The sequence below is a fragment of the Polyodon spathula genome, chromosome 16, assembly GCF_017654505.1.
Source record: "Polyodon spathula isolate WHYD16114869_AA chromosome 16, ASM1765450v1, whole genome shotgun sequence".
Lineage (NCBI taxonomy): Eukaryota > Metazoa > Chordata > Actinopteri > Acipenseriformes > Polyodontidae > Polyodon > Polyodon spathula.
In genome coordinates, this window is record NC_054549.1 from 29,410,326 (window position 1) to 29,428,205 (window position 17,880).

The window sequence follows — 17,880 nt, forward strand, 5'->3', positions numbered from 1 at the left end:
TTTATTTGTGAGCTTGGCTTGGCTTGTGGACACTCATGCTCCACAGACTTTGTGGATAAACAGAGGGCTTCACTCTCCAGTGCTGTCAGGCACCAAATTCATTATAAATTCAGCAGTCATGACTGGATCCCACCCAGGCTAAGGAATGCGCTGCATTTCCCAGCACAAAATCCATTAGTCCCATTTAAAAATAATAAACATAAAAGTCCTGTGCTACACAGTCCTCTTGGTCACCAATATGGTGTAACTATTTAACCAATTTAATGTTGTATTTTTATTAATTTTATTTTATTTTTATTTATTTTTTCACAGTACAATTTTCGCAGTAAGGCTGTTTTACAAGTTGAGTCCTTAAGTACGGGATCATTTTTAAACATGGAAACTTCTGACGAATATTATTTCTATGTACCCGCATTCAAAGAACGGCTTGGAACAATCATCCTATACATACAGGAATCTGTATCTCTGGGGGATTTTAAAGACAAAACATGTAACACATGTAACTGAAGCTAATTAAATTGGTTGGAATGATATATGAATGATGTAACTTGTAGTGCTGGTTCTACCCCTGGGAACCCCTATCAAAATGAAATGATCTGTCATTTTGTGTACAGAGGCCTATACTTGTATGCCAAAGTTTAAATAAAATGAAATAAAAAGGGTCAAGGGGCAGAGACATGCACCCCTGATAAGGGCGTGCTGGGTCTGACTCGGTTTGGGAAGGCCCCTTGACTCCCTGCTGGGACGGGTGTGCGGCTTGGGGAGAGGCAGGACAGCCTATGCATGGGAGGGGCGAGTGATCTCAGGCCGTGTCCCACCTTGTGATCGTTCGGTATTGAGGGTGAGGTGATGTCTGCGGCTCTGCTGGCCCTCCCTCCTGGCTGGGGCATCTGTAGGTGCAGGGGAGCCTAAAACAGAAGATAACAACACAGGGGATTAAACCAAAACTACAAGCAGTTTGGGACTGGTTCATTTGAACTGGAGATTTGTCAGAATGAACTGGGGTGACTGAGATACAAAACAACAACAGCAATGATGGAGACTAAAACCCCTCCATCTTAACGGAAGGTACAGCAGAGTTAACGGTTTGGATCGACGCTTTTTATCTTTGTTTCCACAGTGCAGATACAGTGTAGCATCACAATGTATGCAGTGCCTATGAAAGCAAGACTTATTATGGTTTCTTCTGCTATTTGGTGCTTTCATCAGTAGAAATTGAAGCCAATGTGGCCCAACATTTCTTGTTATTTCACCAACCCATACTCATTACTGTTACTGCATATTCATCTCAGCCAGACAGTAGGCACTTCCCTTTGGCTTTTGGGTAGAGGAAAATAGGTTCTGTAATACACTATAATAACTTTTTCTTCAATGAAACAATACTTGATTGGCTGACGAATATGTTTTCTGCAATTGAAATGTACTTTGTGTGGTTTCATGGGGTTCAAATATCAAATAAATAGCTGGACCATAGTGTATATGCTGTTTCACATGGTCATGTAACTTCTTTGGAGATGGTAAACGGGTCCTGAAGGGAACAGTATAAGGAACTAAAAACTTTTCAAGCTAAATGAGTCTGAGCCCTTACGTCACCAATTTGGCAAAGGTATGGAGAGAGATTTCTAATAAAACGCTTTTCATTTTTAAAAAGCCCCCTAGCAATCATTAGAGGATAGCCAAAGTGTGTGTGTGTGTGTGTGTGTGTGTGTGTGTGTGTATATATATATATATATATATATATATATATATATATATATATATATATATATATATATATTTTTTTATTTTTTTATGACATGCACTCAAGTCAGAATCATTGGCACAGACATGGAAATTTAAACCTTCCTCCTAAACTTCAAATTAATTTATGGGTCTAAACAGGCAGAGGAGTAACTGTGCGCTGGGGACAGCAGCTGCCTTTGCTCGGATCACAGGCTGGAGGGGGGTAGGGAGGAATAACAAGGCTGGTGATAGAAGGGAGGCCAGTTTGTTAATGATGGATTTTCTTCTCTGATGAGCAGCGCTGACTGGGAGGCAGACTGCCCCAGCAGGATTGGGAAATAAAAACTATCTGAGAAAATACTGAAATACAGATAATGAGCTCTCCTTTGATATTTGTCAAACTGAACCAACTTACCTGTCACATGAAGAAATCATTCCTCAACCTGAACGAGTTCTCCTACTTTTCTTTTCACTGGATTCTCACATAGAAGGCTGCGAGTCTCACTCCAAGTGAGAATCAGCGTTATCAACTGACTGAGATGGTATCTTATATATAGAGTGCTTCTGCAAAAAGACTGTTCTGGTGTGTTAAAAACATACAAATCCATACCAGAGGCTTACGTCCTCGGTTGATGTAGGTGCATATGGGATTGTAGGCCCCAGTTCCACAGACGTATAAGTGGGTTCGGTTCCATGGCTCAATCAGGCGGATAAAGTTCCCACACTCCCCCTGGAAAACAAAAACAAAGAGGGAGATTAGCTTGGAATTTATTTTCCAACAGGACTATTCCTCGTAACACTTTGACCCTGACCACCTTAGTTATTCTAGGGGTGATGTCCCTAAGCAGCCTTTGAAATGGTTACAATATTTTGTTTTGTATTTCCCTTTGCTTTATTCCAAGTGACCCAGCTGATTGACAAGCTCTGAGGGTCTAGCTCCTCTTGGTTGTCAAGCTGTTCTTGCTCTGCCAATCATACTGCCAGACCAGGCGAGGTCAAGGGTCAGTGTCCCAATGGTTCTGCTTGTTCCTCGTCACCCTTAAGGTCAACGGGGTCATGTTTCTGATTCTTGAATTGAGTGACCCCATGATTCTTTTTTTTTGTTTGTTTGTGTTTTGTTGAAGTGGGGGACTCCGACCCTGGAACATGTCTTGGGCTACCGAAACCATTCAATGATCCGTGGTACATCAACATCTCTCCTTAAACAAACACACTGCTGCCTGCACAAATTGCATCCCCCATGTCTGTCTCCTCTTTATCCAGGTCACTTACGAAATGGGTAAGCCAGGAAAAAGACACTATGTAAAACCCCAAGAATTAGAAAAGGCATCCAAATAGATAGACCATTAATCTAAGGAAATATTGTTCTTTTTATTACATTCCACTGCTTTTTTTTAAAATGCTCCCTTAAATCTTACACACTTCTCTTTATGCTCCTGCTTTTCTTTTGCTACGCATTTTGTCTGCTCTGACATCACTTCCCCTTTCATCATTCCCAAACTAACACATACCAGTTTTGCCTTCAATGCATCAGATTTCACTTTCTCATTGAGGAGCATGGATCATAAATTGATTAAAAAGCCTGCATTCTAGTCTTGTGATGCTGATCACTTTCAAAAATATCACGTATGTGAAATACAGATATTTTGAGCTCTACAACTTATAAGAGAATACTTTAGCACCATGATATAAAAAGCTGTTAGGGCATTCGGCACATTTTTACAGCGGTCTGCCAACTAGGTCATCACCCCAAGAAAAGCGTTTAGAGTCTAGGGCATTAGACTTAGAGTGGTGTGTAGAGAAACCTTTAAAAATTGATGACAGTGGTACTATACATACCACACAAAACTGACCATAAGTGAACAATGGAAGATAGTGAAGGTAAAATGAGGGGGATTCAGATGGTAAAATGAAAGTTAAGTGTGTAAAGTAATAACAAGCAGAGCAGCTTTGTAGCATTAGAGCAGTAAGCCCGAGACGCTGGAGCGTGGAAATGAGTTCAACCCAGGGGTCTCCAGAGCACCTCAGGACAGTTTTATGTGACATTTAAAAAGTTTTTCAAGAATCCATCTGCTCCCATTTGGAAAATAAATAAAAAGAGGGAGACCAGGCCTGCGAGCTGTGCTGTGAAATGAAGCACATGCTCCCTTGAGCTTGCAGGCCATTTCAACAGCAGCTGTTTTGTTAAAGCATTCTCCGCTCCAGTGTTTGTTTTTGCAAATGCTCCCCATGCTCCATTTAGCTGTTTTTTTTCAATCTAATAATGTGGAGCACCTTCCAGGCAGTAAGAGTAAAGGGCTGGGAGGGGTGGACAGTACTGTCCCTTGTAATGAAAAAAAAACTGCAGGACCACACTTCAGGCCTTGTGTAGGGAACACATAAATTATACTCTACATACAACGGAGATACACTTTACAGTGTAAGTAGATATACATATAGTATATGAATTATGGAAATTCAACCATAGTTATAAAAAAAAATGATTCAGTCGTGATTTGGTAAAGAAACACTACAAATACATCACCCTTTCATGTTTATATCTTTTTTAATGTATCTATGTAAAACACACAATTATTATTACATAACCATGGTATGTAGAGAGTGTGTATATGTATTTCAATATACAAATTCACATACCACACAATACTGTCTAAGAAATACTTACATTTGTGTCTTTCCCAGATAAAACACACTCGTCCCTTCTTTGCTCAGAAACTGGCCAGTGTATCTGAAAAGGATTTGAATTGAATAAAGGGATGAACAAACTTGAGAAATCAAACAAAACCCAACACTGTCCAAATTCTTGATAGTTAGGTAAGATAGTTGTTTCTGTGGGTAGAACTGAGGTCTCATAATATATAAATTTACAGATTATTTGTATGTTTGCCGCACACATTGTGTAAGAACCCATTGCAAATGCTGGCACAATTACCTGTTTTTCAAAGTTACCTATGCATAGTACACTTTATGAATACTCTCTAGAAACAAAGTAACAGAAAAAGATTGCCAATGAGGGTCCTCTTACTATAAGTGGCTCCTTGTTGATATCATGAAGGTCCAAAGACAGGATGTAATCTTTGCTTCCAACGTACATCCGATCATGATCTTCATCCATCCGCAGGATCCGGTAGTCTGTCGTGTTCAACAGGAACGAGAAGTGGTGGGATGTGCCAGTGGTCTTCAGCTCTGTTATTAACAAACATACATGAAGATTGTTCATTTAATGAGCAATCCATTCTGTGCTCCTGGCCTGCAACTTAATAATAAGCATTGAAATACTTTGAACAATCCACCATTGTTATTCACAGTAACCCAATCCCCCAGAACAAAGAATTGAGCACAACATGAGACACTGATGCAAGCTCGTTAGACCAAGACGTTGCTAGGGGCTGCTTTAGTTTTATTTTCTAGTACAGTACCAGTCAATAGATAAAGCAATCATGTTACAAAGACCACCCTTTTAACACAAACACAACTGAACGGTAAAGCAGGTATAAAATGCCAGTGTACATACAAACACACGCACACACACACAAACTGTACGCGCACACACACACACACACACACACACACACACACACACACACACACACACACACACACACACACACACACACACACACACACTCAATCAAAAACAGCAAGGTCAACTGAAGCTCTTGTTCTTTACTGAATAATACACCCTTGTTTGGCTCTTAGTTAGATTATAAACACTCTTCAACTGGTATCCAAGAAATAAAGGCCATACAAACAAACTTCTCTAAACTAGAGCACTCTCTGAATAGATCTTGTTGACGTTGGATGGCTCAGTGTCAGAGCATTATGCCATGAGGGAAAAGGTCTCAGGATTTAATATATGCTTTGGATAATGAGCTTTAGCAACAAAACTACAGTATGGGCTAGGGCTTTGGAAACAAGACTACGCATAGTACTTGGAATTAGTGCAAGTCTCCTAACTTTGATTCCAAACTTATTTCATAGGTATCTGTAGCAATGCCTTGGACAACAGGAAGGATTTGTTTTACAATTTGTCACGTTGCCCAGCACTTCTGTGCAAATACACACTCCCACTTGAACCACTTTGCTGCTTTTTTTGTTCAATAATAGCAGTGATTAGAGGGGCTTGCTTTTAGACCATAGTCAAGCGTTTGTGACTGGGGAAGGTGCAATGAGAATCAATGCCTAAGACAATTAAGGGCCCCAGTTTTTTTTTTTTTTTTTTTATTGGTGGGTAGTGTAAATAGCTGTGTTATCATGTTTAAATATTGTCTAAACTGATTTAACATCACATGATGCTGCAAAGTTAATAATGAAATGTCTGCCCACCTGTCTTTAGAATAGTTTATAGTTTCCCTGGTAACCCCCTTCCATTCATGTATTGTATCATCAATAACAAGACCATGAGGAATTCTTGTTCTTGAATGAGTGACACCTGAGGCCAATCTCTGCTTCAATACTCGTACCGGACCATCGGGTGGGGGGCCCCACACACCCCCACCCCCCATGGGACCCGACTATTTGTCTTGCAGAAAGTAGAAGGATAGAATGCAAAGGGCTGCAGATGAGCTGCTGTGGAATGGCTTTCATTAAGGGTTGCATATATAGGCACTGAATTCCAGAGGACATGGGTGAAAGCTGCAGGATCCATGCTTTCTTTCAATCTAGCTGTCAATAACCTATCAGGGTCTATTTGTCTTTAAAGAAAGGCTCATTGGGACCAACTGCTGGGTGGGCCAAGCTCAACTCCAGTCTTAGGCATCAACAAAAAGAGCACAGGGTGAGGAGTTTAGAGTAAAGAATTGACAGCGACGGAGACCAAAGTACACTGTATGTATTTTGTGCTTTCGTAAAAGGGCAAAACTGACTTCTAAAGCTAAAGCAGTCAGACACAAATAATCCCATATAAGGTATAAACTTAATCTGATCTACTTTGGCAGTAATGTTACAAGTTTTTTTAAGTCTTAAAGAAATTCGTCAAGCTAAATATCCAAAAGGGACGAAACTTTTTTTTTTAATCGTTGTATTAGCTAATGAACATTCTAGTGACACTCTCTATCAACCAGGGAAGAATTACAAATAAATGTTGAGTAATTAAGAGGGTAACTATGTGCAAATGTCTCCAGATTCTCTAAATAGAAATTAGCAGATTACTAAGGTTTAAAATCATACAGTGCTACCCCGTTATTATGCGAATGTCGGGATCCATAAATTAGGAGACTGTGTTATTTGTGTTTCACCTTATAATAAAATATAGGCATTTTTGTTCCCAAAATGATTACAATGCCCACAAGCCAAATTAATATTGTAGCGTATGGTGGACAATGAAGGAAGAAGACGCACACAATTTACAGATACTCAAATCCACAGTTTATTGGGACCCTTACTCCCGGCCCCTGTCAGCCTGGGCCACACCAAAAACAACAAAGTCTTGCACTCTCACAGCAGCACATTCACACAGCAGCTTGTCCCTCTCTTTACCACAGCACATTTCTTTCCTACAGCAGCCCTCTTTGGAATCAATCTTATCAAGAAAACCTCTTTGTTTTTCCTCGTCTTTTAGCCGTCCACACAATATAGATTCTACAACATTGATATCTTTTGAAATGGCTGCTTGAGTTTCACCTCTGTCCACCACATCGAGTTTCATTTTAACAGAGAAAGATTTTTGTTTTTTGCTGTCTGCTATGCTTCATACTGTAAATCTGGAACGTTCAACCAACGTTTGCGAGTCAAATTCCATTGTAGGGGAAATGGGAGCCACGACCTTACCATATTATAACCGATTCCACACTTTAACAGGTCGCTTTATAACGGGATAGCACTGTATACAGCTTTGGTTTAGTAATATCTGTAATTTTACATTTCAAAAATAATATTTATATTAATTCTTTTTAAACTACCACACCATATATGAAACAATGACTGCTTTCTTTCTACTGTCCACAAACCCAACCCCTTGGTTAAGCCACATGATTTAATCAGTCAGGCATCTATTGACTTTCTAAGTTCCTTTCTGACAGCAGACATTGCAATTGGCGCTTGGTATTGTTTAAATGTGTACAAGAACTAAGTGAACCACAAAAGGTGCCGCTTACTTTATTAAAGCCCTGTCAATACAGCTTGAGAAGTACAACTGACCCACATCTCAAAACCCTGGGAGTACCAGCACAGTTCAACAGTTGAAGAGTTTAAGAAAGCCATCAAGCTTTTTGCTCCCCATTGCACTCATGACACAGAATGCATCCAAAACTTGTGTTCTTTAAATACCTAGTCACAGTGAACTATGGCACTTGAAAATATATGCAACCCATTAAATTGATCTGAACAGTGATTGATCTAAATACTACTGCCCTTTGGACCAACCAACAAAAACAGTGCAATCAAGATTCTGCAGCATTTTGCCTTTTAAAAAAATTATGTGAAATGCCGGAGGAAGCCCTATTTTAGATCCACCACCATTTAGCTCAATAGGAAATCCCTCCATGTTTGACCTGGATTTTGGCTATATAATTGATCCATGGCATATTACCAGTAACTACTTGTAATATACTTTCTTACTAAAGCTTTAAATTCTGTTGCTTGTTAAACTGGTGTTTTAATCCAGTAGTTTAAACTATATAATCTCATACACTGCTTCCATAATGGACCACCTGTAGAAACAAGAGCAATTTCTTGGTAGGTTTCAGGCTGTGCAAATATTGACACATAATATATTAATTAAATGAATACATAAAAAATGACCTTGACTGTGCAATATATATGACACACTCCCATCCATGCTGCAGTCAACTTTTGTAATCGTTGGTTCTATTCATAAAGCTTGAAGTTATGTAAACATTTAACCAAGCCTTAACTGGCTAACATGTTCCATTGACATACGTACAATTCTAAACTGCGACAGCCTCCAATAAATGCCACTATATGAACATGTACTTCAAATCAGGCGACAGGATTAAAAACCTTTATTTAAAAGGATTACCCAGATTTCAATAGTAGCCTGTTTAGAATTCTTGAAAGTTACCTTAATACCTCTCCTGTGGAAACTTTTCCAGCTGGGGGGTCCTTAACCTTTATAAGCCCCCAGCAAATGAACAGCATCTTTTGTTTAAAAAAAAAAAAAAAAAAAAAAATATATATATATATATATATATATATATATATATATATATATATATATATAATATATATATATATATATGGGAAGAAGTCTTCATTAAGAGGGAAGTGAAACTCTCTGAAATTTGCATGGAGTAACCTGATCTTGTGGGACTCTCAAGGTGGGCAGCAGCAGTGCAGGATGGGGAGGTAATACCAGCTGGAGGTCTAGTCCCAGTATGCTGTCTGACGGCAGCCCTGTTCCCTTTGCAGTCTAATGAATCCAGACAATTGGGCCTGCTCTCTGGGGCATAGCAACCCAGTCCCCTTCTCTGACCTTGCTGAAGTATGTTGGGCACTACAGCACTGGAATCCCAGCACAGTCCGTGGTACCACACTCTTTTCCCATGTCTAGAATATACGTTTGCCATACTTTACCTTGCTTTTACTGTCTTTATTATATCGCTCTCTTTTTACTGGGGCACATCATAGGATTGGTAGTGGTCCTATTCCTTAAGCAGAAAGCAAATAATGGTTTTGTAGTTGTCTTTAAATGTTGAAGACTACAACACTAAACATGTTTTGTTTTGGTCTACTTTGAATTAACTTTTTTTTTTTTAAATGTATACAAAGTCTACCCTGCTTTATCAAATTGGTGTATTCTGGTAATAGTTTTCAACTTGAAGGGTAGATTTCAACTAGACACACATAAAGGAGTGATCGAGCACACAATTTTAGGATAAGTGGGTTGAATATTGAGCTAACCCTAATCTAAACGATTCTCGATTCTTGAACAATATAGAGAATGCTGTTAGTTAGATTGGATGGGGCTCCTGGTTTACACCAAATCAGCTGCAGCAAATAACACAGAAAGTGATACATTTCTGCAGCCCTATCTACCCTGCTAGAAAGGCTCACTTAATCATTATTGTGTTCATTTGTTTATCCTGGACAGACCCTTGAGATGAAAAATATTTTTCAAGAATGTCCAAAGGGACGTGCCCGGGTTGCTAACAATCCACATGTATTTATTTATAAAATGTGTTAACCAGGATTACACAATTGAGACTAAACATTCAACATTTATTCATTAATCCAAGTGTTAAAACAAACAAAAAAATACTTCAATGGCAGGGTTCCTTATGCAATGTTGGCTTACAACATCTAAAACAATTCACAGAGCTTGAGATATACCACACTGCTCAACTGAATCCATGCATCCAACCCATTTGAAGGGCATTAGCTGATGAATGGAAAGCTGCAGCTGCTCTAGCCCTGCCCAGCAGGGGTCACTGTTTGGCAGTATGCGAGTTGGACGGGTGTTGGGTATGCATATTAAAAAATGCCTAAAGGATAATGGCTCCTCTCTCCACTGGCAGAAATGAGGCTTTGCATTCCCCTGCCTGCTGTCCCTGGGCTGCTGCCACCCTCCAATCCCAGGGCACAGGTGCGGACACTGACAGGGCTGGGAAAATAAGTCATCCACCAGATACTTTAAACCTCACAAAGTCCAGCACACTGCCCCCCACCTGCACTGCTACAAATCCTCTCCCTGCCACAGAGCCCACCCACCTCAAATCAACACTTTGTGCCATTGCAAAGCTGTCAAGTGTGGATTAAACTCTTACACCTCATCAACAGCTTTTAAATAAAATAGTAGGTAACAAACACTACGGACGGTATGTGCCAGCTGACCTGCTCTAAAAAACTGCCAAAGCCTCTTTGCTGTGATTGAGTCGTTCTTATAATTTCCAGTGTGTGAACTGCAGCTCTGTCAGACACAAACAGGGTTATGTTATCAGTGGAAACTGCCAAGCTGGTTATTTGAAAATGAGCAATGCAATACTAAAAACAGTCAAGGGACATTTCCACTTTTGCTCCAAGATCCTTATGTGAATCGTTATGGTAAGTAGATCATTAGCCCACCCAGGTTCCTCCATCCGGAAAGGCACATTGCCACTGAACATGGAGGGCCTCTAGATCTTTTTCCCCACACAACACCCTAGTACAGTAATAAAGACGTAGAGCTGTAGCCCTGGGTTAAATCTGTGTAACTTGTCATGGTGTAAATTAGATACATTACCTGATAGCCATGCAATCTGTTGAGTAACAGAGCTGTGCAGTGGCTAACTACAGGAAACACAGGTTCAGGGTCGCGGCAATGAGATACGGGTGCGATCGACATGTGTTCAGCGTTAATAACACTTGCATATGGCTCTTTCTAATGTAGTCAGAGTATTAAAGCAAGACTGATTTTCACATTTCCCCAGAGAGGGTGCATTTGGAATGTGACAGGTGGACGTGCCGAAACAAAGCTCAAAAACACCTTCAGCCAATCTATTATCGTGATCAACCACATACAGTAATCTTGAATGGTGCTACATTCTAATCTCCTGTTGTTTTTCTCTGTGTTGTCAAACTATACTGATGAAGACATCTTGGTTTTAAAACATAAAAGCATGCTGCTGTTTTTATTGCACGCTTGATAATAAAAACATAAATATAAATAAAAACAGCTTAAAAGAATCTGATTAAAACTGTGGGTGAGCAGCTTTCCAATGTTCTTCGTAAGAATACAGAAAATGTAGGACTACATCCCAGCAAAATGTTGTTAATTTCCATTTACAGCAAATTCTGCTCAATGCTAATCTGGGCAATCTTCCCCCCTGCGGTTCAATAGCATAGTGCACCAGTTTGCTCTGATATCCCAGAGAATGCATTCCCTGCTGTGATGGCAAATCCTGCAATAATTTGTTTGCCAGCTTAAAGTATCTCCCTCTTGGTGGAAACTATAGCTTGCAGAGCATTCTCATCAGATGCTCCCTGCAGCTCTCATGAACAGTGCAGCATCTGCTTCTGGAATCCAGGTAATTCACACCTTGCATTCCAATGAGTGAGCTGTGCAGTATTCTTCAGGTCTGCTTGGAGTAATGTAATGCTAATAGCCGACTCCATTTCACTTTTCTAGACTGACCTAACGCAAACCTAATGCAAGCCAGTTTGCCCTCAGAGTGGTCACCTCCAGGTTAGCAGCTAAGTGATGGCTTTGTTTTCTTAGAAATAAATTATTAAGTGGTGGTCCTCAAAATAGAGCAGTTACTTAACAACCCAACATTAACTTTTCTGGCAAATCCCTAATATAAACATATTAATATAATAATGTATGGCTGCATACGCACCTGCTTAAAAACAGAAATCTTGGCTTAAACATTCTGTTGTACATTACAGCATATTTGTCTCTCGCTAAAAAAAGAGGTAATTTAGAAGCAGCTGCCAACTTCAGAACAGAACATGTTTTTGCATGCTATTCAATTGAAGTTCCATGAATGCAAGACTCAGGGTGGGGTGGGAGGTGAAATTTTGGACTGTGCCAATGGCAAAGCAAACAAAGCAACACTCAAATAATTTTTGCCATCCCATCTCAGAGCTGTTTTGTTAGAGAAAGACAAGACCCCCAGAGCAGCTGCAGTTTCCCACAGAATTTCAAAGCCATTGTTTCAGCATACTTTATTAGACATAGAAGAAATACGTTATTTGACAAGATGAACTTGTTTTAAATAGGTATGAAGACCATAGATAGTTATCAGCACCAAACACAAAACAATGAATAGATGCCGAAGTCAAAATATCAATCTGTAGGAATGCACACCTAATGCAGAACATATAACTATTACAGACAAAACATGACCTATGCTCTTCTTCTCTGGACAAACAAACACACTTTATTTGACTGAGACACCATTACACTCCTGTAATAAGTCGAGTGCTCTGGCTATGAAGATTCAATAATGATCTCCTTTGCCAAGGTCTGGAGAGAAAACAGATGGATATCCTATCACCTCAATATAGGGTCAGCTCCTTCTTCCTCTCAAGGGTGCTGTGTAAATCAGCAGGTTCTCCTGCGAAACACAGCAGCTCAGCCCCCAACTTTGATGTCCCCACATCTCCTGAAACACTACAGGTCAAGTTGAAGGCCAGGACCACTGAACGAGTTACCAACTCCTTGATTTAGGGACATCAAATGGTGCGGTGGTGGGGGCTGCCCTTGATCATGTTATTTATTACTTCATTCCATACTTTAACCAACATATTTATTCTCAGCCTAAAGACGAAATTGCTGTGGTTTTGGGATGCCAAAAAGTTATTTTCATTGTATTTATCCACATTTTTCACTGTGCAATTATTTGCACCATGAAGATAAAATAAGCAATATTACAAAACCAAGGTGTAACAACTCAAAGTGAGAAATTATGGGCTCCAATGTACACCCAAGTCATTTTCCCACTGGTTTATTTTCTTACCATAAAAAATGGTGTCTATTGCACCCTAGAGAAAGCAGCTTTGATAAATAGTGGCCAACTGTTAAAGATGTTTCTGCTGAATCTACACTTCATTCTACTGTAAATTATGGCCAATCTCTTGCAAAATTATCTTTAAGACTACGTATGGTCTTTAGTTTAGTATACCTGCTAAATTTTTCTTAAATGACAAGCAAATCCAGAGAACATGACTTCTCATGCCAAGCACTTAGCATTTCAACATAATATAGTATGTGAGACAATGTGCATGAGCTTGGCCTAAGGCTTTCACAGGGCCATGCAGCTTTACAAGTTCGCAATTTCGACACAGCAAGGCAGACTTTTTTCTGCAGTTGGATGTAACTTTCAGGTGCGAGTTGGCAGCAAGAGTTTACTCTGATAAAAAAAGAAAGCTTTATCAGATAGATTTAGTCTATGCATTCAGTAACAAGCAAGTCAGTTGCTTAACTTTTCAGACACAAGATTTAACCAGTGGAATTGTTGTTTGTTTTGGATTTTCTCCCATTTTTTACTGAAAGTACACAGACACTAAACTCACAGGCTACTGAGCACACCCTGATGATAGAGATGGGGCTGGTGCAGCTCCAGACCCCCGCACAGCCACTACTACCTATCAGGGTATCGGGGTACTGGGCTACCTCCAGGGTGTGGGCTATAACTTATAAGAGTCCCTGCCTGCCAAAACCAAGAAACTTTTAGGAAGACACAGCAGGCTTACTTGGTTAAAAGTGCGAACTGTCTAGAAAAAAAATGTAGCGCCTGCTCTGAAAATGACCAATTCCATTCTGTCATCAGTTGCAGTATCAGGGCTTATATTACATCAAACAAAATTATTAACTTTTTAAAGATTTTAAATTAATCAGTCCAGCACATCAAGATATGCGTGTTAATTTCATAGCTAGCTCTGAGTTCAACTGGGTTTATACTGCTGTATACCATGCACTCACGTGTTCCTGTGCAGAAGTATGGGGTTAGGAGGCTAATTCTGGATTGCACTGTAACCAAGTAGCTTTTGCCTACTTTTGTATCTTGCTTACAGTCCAATGTAGTCAGTGGTTGATTCCATAACCCTCAAATGCAAAGGTCCCTTATCGTTGTTTGTTTGTGCAGTAAATATCTAAGTTGGAGTTAATCAACTGGATTTCCTGTGGTTAAAAGATAACAAGACTCATCTCTAGAGTACACAGCCCAAGACAGAGATAAGGCTAACAAGCAAACAAGTGTGTAATTGTCCAGAGATAAATTCTGCCAAGTTCCTGGAGACAGTTTGATACAGGTTTGAAAACTCTGACAAGTATTAGGATTCTGGCTACTATTTTCAACCAACTAAAAAAAAAAATGTTATGGTCCTTTTCTACTGAAGGTACAAGTCTCTTCTATAGCAGGAAAGTATATACATATAAGACAAAACTTTGTAGAAAAACTTTGTGGATTTGTCCTCCATCAGTAACACCAAGACCAAACAGAAGAAATTCTAAAAAATAAAATACAAAATTCTGAGAAAAAAAAAAAAATCCCAGATCTGCTTGATGTCAAATTCACTTTGTTACAATATGGGGTTTGTATAAGAAGAAAGAAGCAATTGTTTAAACCTCCCTGCACTCTTATCTTGTTGCTTGAGAGGTAGAATGTATAATTATTGATTAGAATGACAAATACTGGTAAGTGGCTAGTAATTTAGACTATATTGTGCTGTAATAAGCAGCAGCAGCTAAAACCCAATAAGCCACATTAACGGACTAGGTGTACACAGTGTATAAGCAATATCAAACTATGGGCTTCACATTAAAAGTGACAATTTAAGGTTTCAAATTAGATTTGATGTAGACTTCAGATTAGAATTGACTACACTGATTAAATGACCAAGTTCAGATCCCATTACTGGATGATAATGGACCTGAAAATACACAGGCTCAATGCTTTGCCTATGTGAATTGACATGTCTGTGTATAAATAAGTACGGGATTAATCATTAGTTACAATTAATTAGTAAATAGTTGATATGCATTTGTACCATAAAATTATGGTATAAATGTTTTTTAAAAAAGCTGTTCAGCTGGGTAAAATACTCCACTAGCAAAATATGTGTTGCATTTGCATAAACAAATCGTTTTAAGGCAAATGTTATACCTATACCATCCATGACTAAAACTAAGTAGAAACTGAAAATGTCCAAAATACAACCAAATAAAAACATGATTGAAAATCTCAGTCAAAAGAAACATGGGAAACAGTTCTTTACCAAGCAATATCTGATCCATCAAGGAAATCACTAAGCATCCCAAGCAATAAATCTTTCAAATTGTCCAATTAAACACAAATGGTTGGCAACAATCCCCCCCCCCCCCCCCCCCCCCCCCCACACCCCCCCATGATTCTAGAAGTCTTCCTTACCCCAATGGGGTGGGGAGCGGTATTGTTATAGAAGAACTTTAAAAAAATAAAATATGAAAAATAAATCCTGGGTCCTGTGGCACTTAAATGTCCTATTAATCTCTCTCCAGCTCTGCTGCTGAGAATGCATTCTTTAGTGGAGAACTGTATCTCTATTAAGATAAAAATCTTGTGCAGTCACTTAATCCGTTCTTTTGAAGGCAGGGGTAATGAAATACATTGCTGGTCTTAGAGCAGAACTTGTCAGCAGGTACCAGTATGTGTAGGCTCTATCTCCCAGTCCATCTCTGTGATTCCAGGCGTTGAATGGGGACAGTGCTAGAAGGAAGGGCACTGACAATAACACATACCTGCCCAAGCATTCTCTGCAAGTTGTTTAAATTCCCTTTCTGCACTCTCTTTTGGAATCTTTTTGAAGTCAAGGCTGAATGTATACGATGCATAGAATTGTGTGTGTGTTTCTCTTTCTTTGTGTGTGAGATTAAGTGCATGTTTGTGTGGATGTAATGCTTAGGTTTCCACTGCTTTCAGGTGTAGCTAAGCTAAACCGGTTTGTTGGACATGTAGTGAGAGATTGATTTCTTGATTTCCATTATTACTTGACAGGTGTCAGAGGATAAATTAGAATTTTGTGAATAGAAGATTTATTATTTTTAAACAAAACTCATATACCTGGCAAGCTGCCACTGAACACAAAGAGATACAAACAAAATAAAAGCCTGGCTTTGGGGTGTAATGCCTCCCTGCATAATCCCTACTAAGAGACCAAACTTTTCCTATTGGTACTGCAGTACAGCATAGCATACCCAACCCTCTGTGGACTGGGGATTAGGCAGATATGTCAAAAAGTCAGACTTCCGAACATATATACAAAATTACATTTACACATGCATAAACAGGTTACTGAACAAAAACAACACTCAAACTGTTTTAAACACAGGGACATTATTTGCTTTAAAAGTAAGCAAACATAAACAAGATCAATTAGGCTAAAATACACAGTGTTGCTATGAAGTTTACTATAAGCCATCTCCACGCAAAGCTTTTAAAAAAAAAATACAAAACAAACGGTAAATGTACAGTAACCTGCAACTGATGGCTTCTTTCTTAACTCTAGAAGTCCCTGCCTCCCTGGTTCTGCTTTCTTAATATCTCTGTCATGGTACTTTGCGCCCTTTCTTGATATTGCCAACAGCCAATAAGAAGCTTGGTTTAAATAGTGCTTTGGCTATTTTAACAAACAACCGGTAAGCATTGCATTTTATGAAGTTTGCTTTGTTTAATTCAAACGCATTTAAAAGCTACAACAAATTGCTGCCAATATCTGCAACTGTGCGCTCATATAAAAAAAGAGTAAAACACAACTGGTGTATTGAAACATCACTGCTACACACAGATGACTGACACACGCACACAGGCCGTCTCTCTTAAAGGGGAAAGCATCAAAAGGCTGATTTGCTATAACGCTTTCTTTCTGTTTCCATCGTGGACACTACACTTGCTGCCAATGCCATTACTCTCGTAGCCTCATTTTTCTATTTATTTATTTAGCGAGGCGGTTAATTGATCAGGGCGGTTATGTGATGGTCGAATATGCACTGGCTACCTGTAAGATCCAGGATTACTTTAAAAATTCTCCTGCTTGCCTACAAGGTCCTTCATCATACAGGTCCAGAGTATCTCTCCAACCTGCTGACCCGCTATGTTCCTGCATGCAAGCTGAGGTCCTCTGACTCTGCTTTTTATACCCAAGGAAAAGTGCACCACACTAGGAGAGCACTCTTTAAGCTTCATGGCCCCGACTCTGACTCCCACAGTCGCTCGCTTCAAATCAACTCTCAAGACTCACTTGTTCTCTTTTGCTTTCAATGCTCTTAAGCCTGATGTCTGTTATTAGATGTTGTCTAAATTGCTATTTCAGGTTTTCCACTCCATCTTATTCGTATGATTCTGTATGACACATGCATCCACAATATCTAGAATTCACATCATAGCCCTGTATTTAATGTCATTTATTTATGTCATCTTTATTTAATGCATTTGCATTTGCTTTCTGTTTGTATTTAATGTACTATGCCCTGTATTTCACTGAATTTAATATACTATGCGTTATTCCTCACTATCTTGTAAAGCGCTTTGTGATGGTGGTCCACTATGAAAGGAGCTGATTGATTGGATAGTCGCCAGGTAAAAGAATTTGGCAGCAACGACCTTTTCAGAATCTTGGGATTGCAAACAGCCCAGCACTAGCCAATAACAGAATGTGGCCACTCAGTCAGGAACATAAGAGGTAAACTGATGATAAAATCATAATATAATAAATTGGTCACAGAAAGAAACTGGTAGTTAA

General features: G+C 39.3%; 1 protein-coding gene across 2 annotated transcripts in view; it reads right to left on the bottom strand.

Annotated features, from left to right (window-relative positions):
* Window positions 1-17,880, bottom strand: part of LOC121329071 (semaphorin-3F-like) — a 75,976-nt gene that overhangs the window by 23,243 nt on the left and 34,853 nt on the right. For both annotated transcript variants that reach the window (XM_041274378.1, XM_041274377.1), the window contains exons 3-6: window positions 4,748-4,908; window positions 4,388-4,450; window positions 2,333-2,452; window positions 819-908 (exon numbers count right to left, since the gene is read on the bottom strand). In XM_041274378.1, the coding sequence (XP_041130312.1) occupies window positions 819-908; window positions 2,333-2,452; window positions 4,388-4,450; window positions 4,748-4,908 (434 nt within the window). The remainder of the gene's footprint in view (window positions 1-818; window positions 909-2,332; window positions 2,453-4,387; window positions 4,451-4,747; window positions 4,909-17,880) is intronic.